This window comes from Hippocampus comes, unplaced genomic scaffold (genome assembly GCF_001891065.2).
Source record: "Hippocampus comes isolate QL1 unplaced genomic scaffold, H_comes_QL1_v1.1 scaffold326, whole genome shotgun sequence".
NCBI classification, from domain to species: Eukaryota; Metazoa; Chordata; class Actinopteri; order Syngnathiformes; family Syngnathidae; genus Hippocampus; species Hippocampus comes.
This window is the reverse complement of record NW_017805930.1, coordinates 235,939-255,601: the sequence shown is the minus strand read 5'-3', so window position 1 is coordinate 255,601 and position 19,663 is coordinate 235,939. Positions and strand designations below refer to the sequence as shown.

Sequence of the window (19,663 nt, the reverse complement as noted above, 5' to 3'; positions counted from 1 at the left end):
TGGGACGGCGAGACAAGTTATTTAAAACTAGTGCCGATTTGATGACTTGAGGTTGTTGCCTACATTTACTGATGATGTTGATGAGTCATCATTTATGGTTTGTACATTCTATTCTAGTCTCAGGGATAATGCCAAACGCGTAAAGACAAAATGCAAAGGGGACTGTGGAACCTCCAGAGTCGAACACAATTTCTTCTTGGACACTGACCGGACCTTCAATTTGTCCGGATTTTTCCAATCATAAAACTTTTATTAACAGAGCAGGCGACATTTTAAAGAGATTCTCAGTACGGAAAAATGTTTGTTTATGATTCATATTACCAAACTAGCTGTCCATTTTTGAAAATTCTGAAGCCGTTCTGAATTTTGCCCACCTTTTCATCAGAAAAGTCCTTCAGCCCTACGCTGCGTTTCTTTGACCATGACTTGTAGGCTGGGTGAAGATCCAGAGCCGCTTTTAAGTGATGGCCCCACTACACTGTATTGTGTATACCCTGGTTGTCGAAGCATCCATTACATGCACTCTGTACATTGATCAGGAATTGACAAACTGAAATTCTGCAGTTTTCTAATGAAGTGCTGCCTCCTTGTGTGAAAATGCAAATCCATGCTTTTGCTCTGTGAGCAGGGGGGGGGGTTCATATGCTTCGCTGATGGCATTTGCTTTTTCAGACTCGGCGTTCAAGACGTTCTGCTCCTTGTGGAGACTCAAGTATACTCGGCATTATATTTGTCTTGTCTTTTCAACAAGTGCTTCACTAAGATCGTCGCTCTTTGTTCTTTAGAAAAAATCAAATCAAATCACAGCCCTTCTCTTCTTCTGTCGGCTATCATGGCACATTTAGTCAAGCACACTCCTGTTATTTTTCACATCAATCCTTGCTCACCATCCTCCAGGCCGGAGTGCATTTTGCGCCGTATTCCATGTACATGTGAAGTACTGGTGTAGAGCACGCTTGAATTGCCTTATGACACATCTGTCTGCACCGATCCGAGCCATTAGACAGCCGAGTGCCTGCTTGAACGAGCAAAAAAAAAAAAAAAAAGGCAGACAGGGGAAAAAAATAAAATCAGATAAAAGGAGAAAATATCAAGAAAGCAGCACAGCAGTGACAGAACGAAAGAGCAAAATCAATCGGATTGAAGACGACGTAGAAGGGGGATTATTAGTGATGAAAGTAGAAGCAAAAGATGTGCAATATCAACTTCCCCAAGATATGTTAAGCGTTAAAGAAAACGGCAGCGGTTTCTTCTGAAGGTGCCTTTCATGATGATGAGAATATGAAGCAAACGATGTGGTGAGCAGATATCAAGCAGAGAGTTTACCCCACATTAGCATGTGGCGCTAACTTCAGTTCGGTTCAAAAGCTCACCATGGAAAAATGAACTAGCATCTTGGTAAACAAACTTTGCACGACTGCAGCATTAAAGTAGAGGGCACAACCCATTTGCTTGGCATTGTACAAACTTCACCGTGATCTTCACCAGCGTGATGTCCCTCAAGGTTGTGTTCAAGGGCCCCTTCTGTTCTCAATCATTTAATATAATTTTGATAAGCAAAATGAAGTACTTCTCTGCCAAATGCAATTAAAAGTCATTCTTTTTCCAGATCAAAAAAACTCCTACCCTGAATCCTGTAATGACTAAATACAGAGATGTTATCCGCAATGGAGCATAAACTGGTACATTTTGCTCTCCACAGACATGCAGAAAAAACTTCACACTGCTCTTTATTTCCTGTCAGTTGTGACCGGAAGGCAAATGTTACTTTTATATAATGAGACTTTCGCTATTATGCTCACTGTGTCTTTAAATGAAACTGCTCCGTCGCACGAAAAAGTCTGGGGACCACTGTGCTGTGCTAAGAAAAAACATCAATGGTGTCATCGATGAATCGACTTCGGCTGGACTTTAAGTCTTCATCCCCTAGCGAGCGCAAACTCTTCTCATTTCAAATTGATTTCCCCCATCCGGCAGAGTTGAAAGAAGCCTGTGATTTTTTTTTTTCCTTTTCTTTTCACCCTCTCTCGGGGGGATGCCGATGGATGTAAAACGCATGTCGGCTTGGCCTGTGGGTGGAGAGGAGTAACACGTCTGAGACAGCGGTCAGGAAATGACAGCTGACAGCTTCCAGTCACACTGGCAAAACCGTGATTCTGGAAATTGTTCCTGTATCAAGACTGGACACAAAAGGGACAACACGATACCCACCAATGAATAATAATAAACTGCTCCAAAAATATAAAGGGAACACTTAAGCAGCACAATGTAACTCCAAGTGTTCCCTTGAAGTTTTTTGGAGCAGTTTAATTTCACACAATCAGAAGCCAAATAATTGAAATGGTGGCTAAATGTACAAGGCAATCAAAATAATTAAAAAAATAATAATTAAAATGAACATTTCCAAAACAATTTGTCACACTGTCATGGCAAAAAAAAAAAAAAAAAAAAAATCACATAATTAATATGATATGAAAATTGTAACAAAAGGTCCCGGACAATCAAGGGCAAAATAAATACCATCATAAAAATCCTAATCAAAACAACTCGTCCTACTCAGTCTGTGGCCAATAATGAATATAATTAAATGATAACTAAATACATAAGATTAAAATTGTCATTGGACAGCAGTATAGCCAAGCGAAACAGACAAAAGAAATAGATTGTTGGGAATAAATTAAAACCATTTCAAAGAGGAAAGATCCACATTCAGGTTTTAAATGTAGCTCAAGCGTAGCATTCGGGCAGTAAATGTTTTTTTTTTTGTTTGTTCGTTTGTTTTCTTCCACATAATGAATTAGCGTGCGGGCGGTGTTTCCACCACAAGCCAATTATACACCAAAGCAATCTTACCAAGTGACCTTTCCCACCCGCTACAAGAACAGGCAAAGCCGGTGGTCCGTGCTGCAATAGCGCAAAGGTAACAACCTTCCTCGAGTGACACGGCAACACATTTGTTATCATCTCGTCGACTCTCTTCACGTGCTTACGAAGTCAAATTTTGCCGGGTATTCATCAGAAGCAGCAGATGAGCCCCCCCCCCACGAATTCCTGGGAATGAAACGTGACAGTGAGTAGATTCGAGACATGCCGCATCTATCACTCCAAAGGTAAAGGTCTCATGAAAGATTAAGGCAGCTCCTTGCATACATTTCCTCGAAAGCTGCGGCCAACAGAGCGCGAAGTCTCTGGAGATTTCATCCTTTTTTCGCCGCCTTCTGCCTTTTTCTTCCTTGACGCAAGTGTGTGGGCAAGAGAGTTTGACGAGCGGGGTGGGGGGGACAAATGTGTTTTTATTTGGAGAAGGCGCATTAAGTGACTTCTAAGTGGACATGATCAAGCTGAATATTGTTGCTGTGGGGCAAAAGTGCCTGTTGCTATTTTAGCGGATATTGCTCTCATATGGACCGATATCAACATCAAGACAGCAAAACACAACAAAGTCACGTTCAGACACTACTTTAATACACGAAAAAAGAAAGCGCTACTTTATTACGCTTGCATCGATTAAAACGGTCTAGTCGGCGGGTTCAGGTCAGCGGGGGACGGGCGTGGAATTAGTCGAGCGGAATGGATGCCGATTGCCACGGAGGACGAGTGTCGCCTCTTTCTTCAGGCGCCAGAATCAGCTCAGTGTTACCTCTTTCTTTGGCCGGCATCAATGAGTCCCATTGATCGGAGAAAGTCTTTCGAGAAGAGAAAAGATGGTGGGTGGAGGTGGGCCATGGCAACCATTCATTACTTATCTCATAGGAAATGCCGCGGTTTCATTTATAAAATATTCTTATACCAGGAACAAAGACATTTTTTTTTCATTTGAAAAAGATGGGGTTTTTTTTGTTGTTGTTTTTTCAAGTTTTTTTTTTTAGCTATAGCGACGGAAACTATTGCTCGATACATTCCAGCCCCATTTCCCGGTGGTGGTGGTTCTCCGTTATCAAGAGAGCACCTAAAAGACATAAATGCCCCTCCCACACGCTTTAAATATTTTTACACATATGAAAACATTTAAAACGTATTACAAGACACAAAAAAACCCCGATTAAAATGCATAGAAAATACTGTACATATTGTAATGTCTGCGTGTGCCTTGAAGAGGCGGGGTCTGACAGCGTGAGTGTCTGGACATGAGCGGTGGCAGGCAGCAGCTCCTACGATTAGGATTTCATCCTCACTTTTTCGCAATTTTTTTTATTCTTGCTTTTTTTCCTTGTACTCTGACTTGAATCTCGAAACAACGTTCGTTATTTTCTCCTCACATTGCCACTTTATTCTAGTGATTCTAAAATGATGATTTCGTTCCCTAACATGACAACTAGTTTCTCATCAAATTACACTTTTCCTTTCGCGTATTATAAAATTATTGCTCTTATTTTCTACTATTTCTACTATTGCGCATACGATAACCGCACGTTTTCAAATTCTGTTTATATACAAGCAGTTTCTCGAAGTGTGAGCAGGTGTGAAGCTAATCTAAGGTGTCTGGCTCGGCGTCCATGCAGGTCTCCCAGGGGTTTCTGGGCATGTGGGGCATGGAGATGAGGAGGAGGGCCACGCCGCTCAGGATGAGGAGGGTGAAGGAAGCGCAGGCGCACGTGAAGGACCACGAGTAGTAGTACTCGATCCAGATGGTCTCGTCGCTGTCGATCATCCTCCTGACCGACTGACGCATGACTTCCACCGAGATGATGATGCACAGGCCTGCGGGCAAGATAACCGAGACTTCATCGCTGCACTCAGGTCAAGTTGTCAGCTTTCTCTGCTTTCCTCTAGTGTCTTTTCTGATGACTTTTACTCCCCACATCCGGAAACAGATATCTGTACTTTACACTCCTTTGTTATTTTTATTCACTTTTGCGGTGTAAAAAGGACGTCAAATCTGAACAAGCGAGTACAAGTAAGGTGTATTTTTATTTTTATTTTTTTACGCCAAGCAAAAAAAGCTAATTTAGCTTTTTTGCTATGTGTAAAAAAAGCTAATTTAACTTTTTTGCTAAATTAGCTTGCTCCCATTTTTTTCTACTTTTTTTTTTTGCTAAATTAGCTTGTTCCCATTGCCTTGCTAACACTGTGAACTGCCTAGCAAAAAAGCTAAGTAGCTTTTTTGCTAGATTAGCTTTTTTGCTAGGCAGTTCACAGTGTTAGCAAGGCGATGGGAACAAGCTAATGCAAGCCAGCTCGTTTCATTAAAAACATGCGAAACGGAACATATATTTTGTTCCTTTTCTGTACTATGTAAATTTTTAAAAGCAGGAAACAATTTTGAGTGTTGTGAAGGTGCGTTAAGTCATCAAAATGGTAAAAGGGCTTCATTGCGATGATTTTTTCTTTCTCCCTTTTTTTTTTTTTTTTTTTTTTTTTTTAAAGGTCAATGCCGATTCCGATGTTTAGCCGAAAAAATTCCAAGAACTGATTAATTGTATGATTAATTTATAAAATATAGTAAATAATATAACTTCTTTTTTGGTCGCTTAGCTTAAGCTTTTGCCACTTGTGAAAGTTGCACAGTATGTCATGATGCGTAATTTTGTTGGTGATGTTTAGATTTTATGTTTCGATCTTGTTTTACTTTGTCCCTTGTTCAAGTCTCGTTGACTCGTTTTCGCCTCCACTTGTTCTTTACTTCAAACAATCAGCTCCGTCCTGCCACTCGTGCCTTGTACAGGTGTCCCTTGGTGTCTTCGTCAATTTGTGTGTATTTAGTGCGCTGCTTTGATTCAGTTCATTGTTGCCATACGTCGCCATGTCAAGTTGCCCATAGTCTGAATGGTGTTTTCTTTCTTTGTTGATTTAGTGGTTTAAGTCGAACAAAAACCCTGGTTGCCGTCTTTGTTTTTCGAGATTATGTCTGATCCCCTTGTTTCTCCCACTTCCCTGCATTTGGGTCCAATCAAGTCAAATTTGCGCGCACTCAACTTGTTTACTTCCCCCCACCGCAAACGATCCGCCATTCAAAAAGCAAAAAATGAAGTGAGCTGCACCTGCGAAGGCGAAGAACATGCCAGCAGGCCTCAGCAGATAGTCGCGGCCCTTCCCGAAGGAGAAGATGACGCACAAGGTTCCCAGGATCATGAAGAAGAGGCTGAAAATGGCGATGGCCGCTGCTGAGATGTTGTACTCTGGCAACAAAAAACAATGACAAGTCCTTGCGGCTGCTCAGCCACTGAATGCGGCTCGCATAATTGATTTACGCCACACTTAATTAGCCTACACCTGAAAACAAGCGCCACTTCTGCAAAGCGGCCGTAATTCTATTTGTGTGACACATTTGAAACAACGATTCTCCCTCATTAAAACACACACACACACACACGCACACGCACACGCACACGCACACACAAATGCACACAATGTGGCCTCTTCCTCTTTGTGCAAGGAAATGTTTCTTGGAGCACTTTTAATACAGACATATGTACAGTGCCATGAAAAAGTCTTTGCCTCCTTTCTGATTTCTGTGTTCTTTGCTTATTTAATACAAGATTTCAGTTCATCAAACCATTTTTAATATCACACAGAAACAACCCAAGGAAAGATAAAATGCAGTTACTAGATGCTTATTTTAATTTATTGACACACACACAAAAAAAAAAAACAAATCCAAACCTACCTGTCCCGATGTGAAAAAGTAATTTCCCCCTGAACCTAATAATGGGTTGTGCCACCCTGAGCAGCAATAATTGAAATGTAGCGTTTGCGATAATTGGTGATGAGTCGTTCACATCACTGTGGAATAATTTTAGCCCACTCTTCTTCGCAGAATTGCTTGAACTCTGCCATATTTTGGAGGTTTCTCTAGCATGAACTGCCCATGTAAGGTCATGCCACAGAATCTCAATTGTGTTTGTGCGTGTGCGCGTGCGTGTGTGCTTGTGCGTGTGTGTGTGCGTATGCGTGCGTGTGAGTAATTGGCATTTTCCTTTGTAGTGAGAGCTTTCTAGCCGTGTATGAGAGCATTTTGCTCGTCTCCGTTAGAGTGAAACAATATCGGTATCATCGATATGTACATGTGAGAGAGAGAACAGTTCACAGGTGTATGTGAGCAAAAAAACAAAAAACAAAGAAAAAATCAGTTGTGTGTGGGAGAGTGTAGATATATGTATGTATGTATATATATATATATATAGATAGATAGATAGATAGATAGATAGATAGATAGATAGATAGATAGATAGATAGATAGATAGATAGATAGATAGATAGATAGATAGATAGATAGATAGATAGATATCTCCATCCATCCATCCATTTTCCGATCCGCTTTATCCTCACAAGGGTCGCAGGGAGTGCTTGAGCCGATCCCCTAGGGACAATTTAGTGAGTGTTCAATCAGCCTGCCATGCATGTTTTTGGAATGTGGGAGGAAACCGGAGTACCCGGAGAAAACCCACGCAGGCACAGGGAGAACATGCAACCTCCACACAGGAAGGGATCGAACCCACGACCTCTGCACTGTGAGGTTGACGCGCTAACCAGTCGACCACCGGGCCGCCTGATATATATCTATACTTATATATAAATATATATTAAAAAAAGGGGTGATGATGCAACTTTTACCCTTCTGGGTCTTGACTTCAAAAACCTCCGCTTCTTCTCCTGATGTGAAGTGTTTGAAGTAGGAGCAGTTCTTGGCTGCAAAGACAAAGACGTCGTAAAAGACCGTATCGCACAAGCAAAAACTGAACATCTCAATAACCTATAAAGACATTTTTTAAATCAGTGTCAAAATACATTTCGAGACTAAATGTAAATCTCAAATTCAAATTTGCTGCTGACGTAACATTTTATGAACTGTATTTTTTGTCATTCTGTATCGCACAAGCAAAAATTGAACATCTCAAAAACCTATAAAGACATTTTTTAAATCAGTGTCAAAATACATTTCGAGACTACATGTAAATCTCAAATTCAAATTTGCTGCTGACTAACATTTTATGAACTGTATTTTTTGTCATTCGATACTTTCTTTGTTTTCATGTGCGTCTCTTGTATGCTCCGCTTTGTAGTACAGTGTTTCAATACAAGCAGTTCATCGTCAAGCTCATGATCAGCCACCTTTAAAACACTGCCAAGCTGACAACTCGTTTTTTTGGATTAGTCCTGCCTTGCTCACATCTGATGTACCAAGCGCTTGAATTCTCTCGATGTCCCTTATTCTCATTCCATAGTCCGTTTTGTCTCATTCTGAGTTCTTCCTTGATCATCGTCAGTGTTTATTGTTAAGTGCTACAAGCCGCTTCGTCATTTTCTTTCCCTTGCCGTTTGCAAGCGCTTTTGGTTTATTATATTTTCTCTTAGTTCATTGTTACCAGAGTCATTGTTTGTACTTTGTCGGTTTTGCTTTGTACTTTAATAATGTCCTTGGATCTATCTTGGTCTATTGGTGGACAATATTAGTGTGTGTGTGTGTGTGTGTGTGTGCGCGTTTGTGCATGTGCGTGTGTGCGTTTGTGTGTATACACCAGGCAACAGAGGAGCCGTTTGTTACTCCGGATGAGAAAGAATCACTAAAGAGGTTACCTAGCAACAGGCTGCTGCCGGTCCTGGCTGGTCCAATTCATCCACATGTTATGGCATAGCAAGGGGACTGTGGGCATGCGTTTGTGTGTGCGCGAGCATGTTACAGAAACCAAATCATCTATGAGAGAGTGCAACAGCTGTATGAAAAGTCTGCCTTTACAAAGATAATGCTGCTCCGTTTTGACGAAGCTGCAGTGCTTTCAGTCCATTTATGTCAATGTTAGATTTATTTATTTATTTTTTGTCCGGGGTAAAAAAAAAAAAAATGCACCGGGGCAGGCTAGACTTTGTTTTGGTCTTTTCACAGGTGCACACAGTTTAAAACCAGTGTTTTGCACCGTTGTGGGTGTGTGTATTATTGTTGTGGGTGTGAGCACAGCTGCATTCTTATTCCCTTTGAAACATAGCACAGTGTGATGCTTTTTGAAAAAAATGTTCATTTTTAGGTATGATAAGAATGTGTTCAATGCGCGTTGTCATATTTCCGAAAGATATACGGTAACGTCCAACACACATATCCGCGGAGCTCAAAATCTGTCTGCTTTCACTTTAATAAATTCCATTTAATCCCACCGGTCACATTTGTGAAGGACAACAATGATTCAATTTACAGGGCTCTAAAATTTTGTTTTACTGATTACTTAAAAGGGCTACCAATGACACCTGATTTTGACTTTTAAATGTCTGGGAAAAAATTGGGATAAAATGGGTTCATCGAATTCACAAAAATCACACGACACTGCGCGTGCCAATACAAATGAAAGGTAATAGCCGAATCATCAGGGGTGCCTGGTGCATGTCAAAGAAAAAAAAACGGTTACAATACACTATTAATTTCACCAAACCACTTCCCATCATTGTTGTGTATATTTTAGCTGGCGTCCGTGCTGCGGAGAATGATAGCGTGGTGACGTCACGCCGCGTTGCTCTGGATGTGGCCCAGGTAAGACAAGCATCCTGCTCTCCCCCAACAGTCGCGGCAATTTGAATAATAAAACTCGGTGTTACGGCAGATGGGCCGCGCTGTTGTTGTGAACACGTCGTTGGGGATAGCCCGGGTGATTTTGGGGCGAGGGTTATGGTCGCTGGGTGACATTTTCAGCCGCTGTCCGTCGACGGATTGAGCTAACGTTGCTAACGTCGATTAGCGTGGAACCGATTTCGATTGCTTAAGATGCCCGGGAGAGCCAGCGAGATCGTTGAATACAACACCAGTCTGATGTCATTGTATGCACACAGGTCGGAAAATAAAATCATCGTGAGACCCAAATTGACTCCAGCGGAGTCAATACTGAGAAAACCCCCCAGCCCTCTCAATTAGTTATACTGGGACGCGCAGCATGCCGCAGAGGAACCAAACCAACCAGTATCGAGGAATGATGTCATCTAAAGTGAAAGTAGACCATTTATTTTTCATAAAGAAAACGCCGCAAGCGCAGCTGCGCCGTCGACAAATACGGAGCCCTGCGTCTTCTGTCAGCCCAGTCCGCCCGAGGGCTTCACAAGTAGTCATTAATAATGCCGGCCCATATAACGTCAACTTTATTAGCAATGGAACTGTTTCTTTAATGTGCGAACAAACCATGTCGGAAAGACTCCACTATGACCACGCTCACTGACTTTGCCAATAATGCAATAAAGGTTGCGAGATTGCATCACTACGTCATCTTCGTGCCGACGCGCACGGCACTTGTCATCGAGTGTGTCCCATATGAAATGTGGCGTTCATTAAACGTAGTTGTTTAACGAGCCAAGGTGGAACCAATTGGAGGATATTCGGTCCCATCATTGACCTTGCAGTCCGACTAATTGAGACATTTTAGTTGGGGGGGGGGTGAGTAAAGGACTGTAAAAGGTGTCGTGTTTCCACACCTGTCATTCAAAGGGAGTTTTGTTGTTGTTGTTGCCGTCTGTTAGCCATCTCAGTGTCATCAGCCGTCTTTGATGTGGTGTGACCGCTTAATTCAATGTGAACAGAGATCAAAGATAAACTGGGACACACCGGAGCCTTCAGAGACTTTGTTCAGATCCTGCGGGTGCCTGCGGTCAGATGTGTGGCCATATAAAAATGCCTCAGGATGTTCTTTGCTGCACTCTATTCGTGTTAGACAGACCCGAATAGTCTAGACCTGACCCAAAGCAAAAAATGGGGCGAAAACAGTTTCATTTCTTTACATTGCATTCAACCCTTTCAAGGACAAACGGTTACTACAGTGGACAGCTTATCATGTTATCGGGTTACAGGGAGCACGAAAGGGTTAATTGTCATGACTGCGGGAGCTGGATTGGTGTGACGCTTTGAGGAAGCCTTGGCGACGGAGCACAGATCGAGGAGTGGCTGAAAATGGGGGTGAACCTAAGCTCTTTGACTCCGCCCTCAAACGACTCCCAATGACCCAAAATGCGCTCCTGAAACGGTTCTGGGTGAACATTTTAGACGGTTAGCTACACCCCGTGAAAGTCCCGTTCATTCCGAGTCACCCACGTGGACACTGGAGATGCGACATGCCAAAATAATCTTATGAAGGAAACCGTGGTGCGTACTGGCTGGGCATTTCGGTGCTTTGACAGCAAATTGCGCCTCCATTGTTATCCAGTAAGACGATGCGGAGACCTTCAAAATGAACATACAAGACCCACTAAAAGCTCCCCTTGGACATTTGAACATCCTTCACTTTACTTCCTCATCCCCAGCACACAAATCCATGCCGCCGTCAATGCTCCCCACTCCCCACCACCCCCCACCTTGGGTCTCCCAGGTGTGCTTTTAAATGCCGAGATGGAGCGCTAAGGCACACTTTATTAAGACGCGTCCTGATGTCGAGGAGCAGGAGCCGGCAGACTTAAGTCAATGAAAAAAATCTGAAGACTGAAGCGGCCAGACATGCACACACCCAGCCAAAGGCTAGATAAAGCTAACCCCCCCCCAAGCATCCGCCTAATCGAGCATTTGTTGATGCTGAGTTCGAGTTTGGCCCTCTGGGCAGATTTTCCCTGGCACTGTGTGATTGCCTGCTCGAGTAGTCGTGTCTTTCTAAATACCGATTACCTGTCAGTGCAATGCGTTGAAATCAACTGTCAATGTGTCAATCAAGTACTGCCACGATGACCTGAAAAGTGGATTCTACTTGATCTACCTCCATCAACTTTCTTATGCATCCGCATCCATTCATGTTTCAGCTTCCAGAGTCGGATTCTAATTCTGAGCCGGAAGAAACGAACCCACCTGAGAATCAACCTCTCAGTTTGCAGCAGAGCGCTTTCCTCCCATTTACAAGAATCCATACTTCTGCCCAAGTACAGAATACATTTGTCATCTTAATCGATTTCCGGCACAAAGGCATCGAAAGGAGATGCTAATGTCAAGGTGGACTTTCATTTTCTATTCTTCGTCCGCTTTGACCTTCAAGCTGCAGACACGAAAAGCTCGTTTGCACCTTTCTTGCATTGACATCCTCAGCTCAAGACGACCTCCGTTCATTTATTTTCTACAGTTGCTCTGTCACACTACCGGTCAATGTCGAGGAGCAAATTGCGGGCCCACACAGGATGGACCTAGCTACCTTCTTTTGGGTCATCCTACCTCCGGGTAAGCCGATGGGGCCGCAGCCTTTGCCCTGTGGGTCCTCCTCCACCATGAAGATGTTTTTCTTGCATAGCCTCCAGAGACCGAAATGAGCGGCCTGGCAGGTGGCGTTGAGCTTGTCCACGCGGGGGCTGAGGACAGCCCAGTGATCCGTCACCACGGCGGCAAGCATGGCCGACATGCCCACCACGATCACCACCGACGTGATCTTCACCTTGGTGGCCTGCTCCTCGAACATACTGAACGTACAAGTCGCCGTTTGGCTCCGGTGGTTCTTCTCGCTTGTCGTCCTCCGGTCCCGTTCCTTGACTGGCCTACGTCTTTCTCGCCCTCTGCCTTGTGCCTGTCGCTTCGTACAAGGAAAAAAAAAAGGGGGGGACCTGAAAACGGCGTCCTACTTTCTACCTCTCCACTCTTGCTCTCCCTCACCGCTTTCTATTTGGTGAGTGGAAGCCGTGCACTAAATGATGAAGACGTACTTTTGGCACCTACTATAGGTGCAATCGAAAGTCAACTTCAGGTCATTTTTGTGCCCCTCCCCCCTCCCTCCCCTCCATTTTGACACATCAAGGGCCTCAAAAACAACGTTGTTATCTATGTAGAACATTTTCATATTCTTAGCGGCTACGAAAACTCATTTGCGTGTCAGGGGACCCCCGGAGGGGATATTTCCTTTATTAGTTGTCAGATGAGCTGATCCACTTACTCAGCCAATCAGGAGTCAGCCAAGAGGGTCCCACTCGATGGCACGAGATGATCCACATTTAGAGCCATGTTAAAAACAACCCCCCAAAAAAAAAAAACAACGCATTTTTATAATCCTGCGTAGAAGTCCAGTGGAAAGCTGGTCTAACCAAGACGATTAATTATTGGGTTTGTTCTGGTGTGACTGACAAAAATGATACATCATTCACAAATGTAAACATTTCATGCACCAATAATGATAACCTGTAACCTGATAACATGCTAGGCTGTCCACTGTAGTGACCACTGTCCCTGAAAGGGTGAAGCTAAGCCCATAGAGGTTATGATTTGAAATCCAGTCACCATTTTCTGGAAAACGACATCTCGAATGTACGGCAACACAGCAGCTGATGAATCAACTCCACAACTGCTTTTCAGTTTTTGTCGTTTTTTTTTTTTTTTGTAGAAGGGCACAAACAGGGGCGGACTTACCATTAGGCGAACAAAACACATGCTTTCTATTCATGTATTGTCAAATGTCACTCACTGTTGCGCCCATGAGGCAACGAAAGGCGCCATCACCATCTAGAGAATGGGAATTGACGCTTTTCCGTAAGCTGCTTGGCATTATTTATTGCCGTGACAGTAACAAATTGTGATCTCGCAAAATAACTGTAGTCAGATTACTTTACTGAGTAGTGTGTAAGATGAGTCATCACTGTAAAAAAAAAATCATATATTTGAGGAACGCATTGGGGACAAAAGCCTCAGAAAATGGATAATTTCTTATGTGTAAAAAAAAAAAAAGTGTTGAAATTAGAACAACTAGGGTTCTGTTGTCGCTGCTTTTCACAGGACTGCGGCAATGAAACCAAGCAACAAAATGTAATATTCAAATCTCAAAGAAGAGCAGCGCACTCAAGTAAATAACTAATCTCACGGGCACAATGGTCATCTTTTTCATCACCATGAAAGACTCGAGTGAATGGACATTTTTTTCTTTTTTTTAATAGTACTATGCCCCACTTTTGGGAGAACTCTTTTTCAACCCAAATATCACAACTGGGATTTTACACACACACACACACACACACACACACACACACACACACACACACACACACACACACACACACACACAAAACGCTCCGTCGTCAGCTGCAGATACATTAGTCATTCTTTGTTGAGGATAAAGAATGTAGTACGCCTGTGAGTGTTATTTGCTTCACTGCTCATTGCTTCAAGGTGTTACAACTCGGTGATACTGATGCGATTTGTTCGTCCCTTCAATGGCATTCTATATTGTTCCATAGCATAAAGCTAGACAGACGTATTGAAAAATACCCTTGTGGCCGTTTTAAATACCGTATTTTACACACTAAAAGCTGCACCTAAAAGCCTTCCATTTTCTTCAAAGCTCACAGCGCGCCTTAAAATCCGATGCGCCTTGTGTATGGTCAATACGGTAATATTTCGACCCCAAAATGGCTCCTTCCTCGAGACATGCTGACAACGCAGAGTCCAAACTTAAGGTGATTGGTTACGCAGTTGAACACGAAAATAGAGCAGCGGCACGAGAGTTCAACGTTAACGAGTCAATGTTATAACTTGCTGTTGGTTAAGTGGACTGTGTCGCGGCTTTATTCAAAATGTTTTACTGACATCTGATCGTTCTGTTGACGTTTCCTTGAGCGTAGCTCCATCTAGTGGATGCATTGTAGATTGCGTCTTATAATGCAGTGCGCCCAATATATGAAAAAAATTACAAAATAGGCCATTCACTAAAGGTGCGCCTCATAATCCAGTGCACCTTTTAGTGTAGAAAATACGGTACACAGTTGCTTATTTTTTATTGTTTGTTTAGTTTGACAGTAAAGAGGGAGTGGCATTGAACAGCTGGAAGCCTTTTTTGAAGAACTTGTCACTTGCTGCCAAACGTGTGTTTGTTGTGAATTGAGTTGAGTTCACTGCCGTTGTAAAGTGCTCTTATCTCAAATTTTTGCTCTCAAGTCAAAGCAAAAATATGTCAACTTTTACTTACGCCAGTGCTTTTATTTTTACAATTTGTGCTTCTGCTTCAGTACAACGTGCGAGTACTTGTGGTACCTGCTGCTGGATACCAACGTTTTGGTCGACAGCCTTCTCTCAGGAGTGGCTTCTTCCATTTACACTTTGCAGGCGTAACATGCAGCCAGCCAGCGCTTGTGTATCCCAGCTGTGCTATTTGATTCGGACACGTCACACTATTTTCAAAAGCGAGCGTGCTGTGAAAGTGCTCTCTGTAAACACCATCACTAGCGAAGCCAAGCGGGAAATTGATCATCAGAGATAAATCAGCTGGCTTTTAAGGAGGAGGAAGCAGGCGGCAGAGAGGCGCTTGTTTCATTGTCACCTTCCACCTGGATTGCGTTTGTGGTCGAAATGCTTTTGCTCCTTGGAACATCTAAGTGTGTTATAATGGTGTCTTTTGGCCCCGTGACCCTGTGAACTTTTTCATTTCAAGGACAGATCAACGTGCAACCACTGCACCTAAAAGCCTTCCATTTTCTTCAAAGCTCACAGCGCGCCTTAAAATCCGATGCGCCTTGTGTATGGTCAATACGGTAATATTTCGACCCCAAAATGGCTCCTTCCTCGAGACATGCTGACAACGCAGAGTCCAAACTTAAGGTGATTGGTTACGCAGTTGAACACGAAAATAGAGCAGCGGCACGAGAGTTCAACGTTAACGAGTCAATGTTATAACTTGCTGTTGGTTAAGTGGACTGTGTCGCGGCTTTATTCAAAATGTTTTACTGACATCTGATCGTTCTGTTGACGTTTCCTTGAGCGTAGCTCCATCTAGTGGATGCATTGTAGATTGCGTCTTATAATGCAGTGCGCCCAATATATGAAAAAAATTACAAAATAGGCCATTCACTAAAGGTGCGCCTCATAATCCAGTGCACCTTTTAGTGTAGAAAATACGGTACACAGTTGCTTATTTTTTATTGTTTGTTTAGTTTGACAGTAAAGAGGGAGTGGCATTGAACAGCTGGAAGCCTTTTTTGAAGAACTTGTCACTTGCTGCCAAACGTGTGTTTGTTGTGAATTGAGTTGAGTTCACTGCCGTTGTAAAGTGCTCTTATCTCAAATTTTTGCTCTCAAGTCAAAGCAAAAATATGTCAACTTTTACTTACGCCAGTGCTTTTATTTTTACAATTTGTGCTTCTGCTTCAGTACAACGTGCGAGTACTTGTGGTACCTGCTGCTGGATACCAACGTTTTGGTCGACAGCCTTCTCTCAGGAGTGGCTTCTTCCATTTACACTTTGCAGGCGTAACATGCAGCCAGCCAGCGCTTGTGTATCCCAGCTGTGCTATTTGATTCGGACACGTCACACTATTTTCAAAAGCGAGCGTGCTGTGAAAGTGCTCTCTGTAAACACCATCACTAGCGAAGCCAAGCGGGAAATTGATCATCAGAGATAAATCAGCTGGCTTTTAAGGAGGAGGAAGCAGGCGGCAGAGAGGCGCTTGTTTCATTGTCACCTTCCACCTGGATTGCGTTTGTGGTCGAAATGCTTTTGCTCCTTGGAACATCTAAGTGTGTTATAATGGTGTCTTTTGGCCCCGTGACCCTGTGAACTTTTTCATTTCAAGGACAGATCAACGCGCAACCACTGCGATGTAAAAAAAAAAAATTGTCGGGGTTGGGCGTAGGGAGGCTTAAGGGGTTCCAAATTTGGTACCTACCCCATTGTAGAAACCATCGTTCCACAGAAAAATGCAACACCATAGAAGTGTTTTGCTCGTTTTGGCTCGAACCAAGCAATCAGAGGCTGGAAAAATGCTGATGTCATCAATGGGCCAGAGCTCTGGCCCGTTTCAGAGTGAATTTGAAATCTAATTGGTTGAAGAAACATTCGCATTAAAATATGTTTGGGCCGGCAATACCAATTGTGAAAGCCCTTGCGGATTAGATTGGCATGGTAACAAGAGGCTGAAATCATAAACAATTGATATGCACGTGTACTTCTCTTATATTATGTAACACAAAAAATATGTTTTGAGAGTTGATTCATTTCAATGGGGAAAACTGAATTTTGAAAAGAAACTTGCAGGGCAAGGTGTTACTGAATTTGAATTTCGGTTGTAAATGTGGATGAGTGCTTTTGATCGCGCTTAGGCCCGCAGAAAAGCCCTTCCTGTCCTTAACCAACCACCACAGCTTTTGGCCTTGTGACCCTTTCCAACTCTTGTCATTCTGAGCACGACCGGGAAGCAAAGTCGACATCAACGTGGTCTCCAGGCAACAAGGCCACCATGGCGACGCATCCCCGCCAATCAAGTGCAAAAGCGGCCCTGACTCCCCCCCTCATATGACTGAAGTGACGAAAACGAGCATCCACGATTGGTGCCACTAAACTGCACCGTGATTAACTTCAATTATAGCTGCCAGCCACCCTGTGAGGATTTTTTTAATTTTATTTATTTTTTTAAATACGGGGGTTGAAAAACATTTTTAATTGGCGGCTAATTTTACCTGTAGCGGAATAGATTGCTCAGCCTTCAGAGGCGATTCATTTGCCAATGACAGGCAACATTTCTCCAGCTAAATTAGATTAGTGGCCCTCGGGCCACTCCCCATAGATGGATACTCGTCTCTGCAACACGAAGCACGCCGCTTGTTTGTTTTGGCGGCGTCCTCACCCGTTTGACCTGGTTGGCTCCATCAATCTCCTTTGGAGTGGCGAGCGCTGTGTGTTAATGAGCCGCGCATTCAACAAACATGAAACTAAGTGTGAAGGCGGTGGCAAGATGGGGAAACCACGACACTGCTTTACTCGGTAACTCAATGTATAAAAATGCTCCTTTCAAAGGGAAGTTTCATCGCTTCGTACGTACGTACAGTGGCAGTGGCAAGCAATGCACCGTTGCCGTTGCCGATCGTCGCCGGAGGGACGATCAATGTCAATACATTCGTCGTCATCTGGATGGCCCTTTTCAAATACGTGTGCCCCTTGCAATTTGGGGGCAATAGGTTTCACACGTTGATACACAAGGGTAGTCTAATACTGCCCATATGTTGGGGGAAGCGCTACATGCACATTTAATCGATAAGAATGCGATTATAAATTTTTGTCTTATAAGGTGCGACTAAGGTTTGTCTGCATCATGTTTCAGAACCTCCTACAATGCAACGAAAGCGAAGCCCCTCAGGAAAAAAAAAAAACAATGCTGCAAAATGCCAGATAGGGATGGTGGCGTAAAATAAAGATTGATAACACTGTTTTCAGCAAAAAATAAAAAAAAATAGAAGAATTTGTCAGTAACAGTGGAAACGTAAAATGGCTGCCCTCTAGCTTCAGCCGCGGGGGCCAAATGTTCGTCCATTCACATATAAATCCGTGTCTGAGATTGATACAAAACGGTTGGATTTTGCTGCTTAATTTATACTCCACAAACACTATATTACAGTAATCATAAAGCCATGTTTAGCGGCGGTGTATAGAGCATATTATTGCCAAGATGATTATTCCATAATAAAAGTAAGCTATAAAATTACGTCAATGCACATTTGAGCTGTTTTTCCTCAAACGTACATGCTGTACTTAACATAGGAGAACAATCACGGACTAATTTTAGCAACTTTTGGCATCAACTGTTAACGTGACATTTTTCCACCAAATGATGCTCACGATTCTGTACAAGTTTTTTTTTCCACATTTATTTCTTGAAATTTCATTTGTAAACAGTAAGCCACACCTTTACACCCCACCTCACCCTCCCTCCCACACATTGTAATAATAAAGAATATACTCATGGCTTTCTCTGACTTGAGCGGAATAGACAAATTTCAATTTCTATCAGACACAATCATTACAATCAAATATAAAATAAAAATAAATATATTAACATGAGGAAATCAAATGATGCCCTGGTCATATCTTTTTTTAAAGTCTTTGTAGGGCGCTAAAATACACACAGTTCAAACTACAAAATACAAATTTGCGTATACGTTATTTTTAGAATCTTCGGTTGTCATATCGATAACAGTTTTCTCATAATACAACATTTTTTTTTTCACAAATGTGATTCTATGGCTTCATCGTCAGGTGGCCATTTTATGTCCTGTGCTTCAACGTTGAATGGCTGAGGGCATTTATTCCCTCCATTGGACAGAGTACAAGGCATTGATCAAGAATTAAGGGAAACCCGCCTATTTAAGGGGATGCCTTTATTTGTGAGAATGCACTTTTATGATATTAAATAAAAAGACACATTTCCACAAATGACTCACTAATATATATTTCAATGTCAAATATATTTCAGTTGGCCAGAGAGGGCAAAAGGGAGGTTTCTATTTGAGGTGTGGTGTTTATTTTTTTTTTCAGGTGGCCAAAACCCTGCGAGAGATCTGTTCTTTCTTGTTTTTTTTTTTTTTTTTTTTTTTTAAACAGAGTGATTTTATATCACCGGCCCAACAAAAACATACAAAAAGAAGCTCTAACGTCTTCTCACATTATACTCCAAGGATGCACTTGTAGAAATCAACATCCAGCTCCTCTGGGGTTTCGAAGACTCGAGTAGCGTTTGGAACGCAGGGGACAGACTGGTATGGGAAGCCCTTGGAGTACTGATTCCATATCCTCCTCCTAGTATGCCGTCTCACTAGTAAGACGAGGGCCCTGTAGAATAACCGTGTCTCACTCATAATGTTTTCCACTACTGTATATTTCTGCATACTCGTAGGACAACTTTAGAATGACGACATTTTACCAGTGAGGAAAAACAGTGCACTAGTTGGCATCTGCATGCGACTGATTTGACGAGCGAACTGTATAATGCAAGTAGCACACAGTAGTCAACTAATACACAGTTTTGGCTCATTACT

General features: G+C 42.7%; 1 protein-coding gene and 1 long non-coding RNA gene across 3 annotated transcripts in view; one reads left to right on the top strand and one right to left on the bottom strand.

The window, feature by feature from the left end:
- The window catches only part of LOC109527812 (uncharacterized), a 49,921-nt gene extending 45,339 nt beyond the window's left edge, over positions 1 to 4,582 (top strand). Inside the window, exon 3 of the long non-coding RNA XR_002170586.1 lies at positions 4,503 to 4,582. This is a non-coding gene — a long non-coding RNA (uncharacterized LOC109527812). The remainder of the gene's footprint in view (positions 1 to 4,502) is intronic.
- On the bottom strand, positions 3,854 to 12,898 carry cacng1b (calcium channel, voltage-dependent, gamma subunit 1b). 2 transcript variants are annotated; one of them, XM_019889923.1, is made up of 5 exons: positions 12,810 to 12,898; positions 12,101 to 12,452; positions 7,555 to 7,629; positions 5,982 to 6,119; positions 3,854 to 4,701 (listed from the first exon to the last, which is right to left on the bottom strand). In XM_019889923.1, exons 2-5 carry the CDS (start codon positions 12,339 to 12,341, stop codon positions 4,469 to 4,471), a joined length of 687 nt encoding a protein of 228 aa, XP_019745482.1. In that variant the 5' UTR covers positions 12,342 to 12,452; positions 12,810 to 12,898; the 3' UTR covers positions 3,854 to 4,468. The 2 variants fall into 2 exon arrangements, with proteins under 2 accessions (XP_019745482.1, XP_019745481.1); XM_019889922.1 differs by lacking the exon at positions 12,810 to 12,898 and having other exon boundaries at positions 12,101 to 12,664.
- Between the last annotated feature and the right edge of the window lie 6,765 nt (positions 12,899 to 19,663).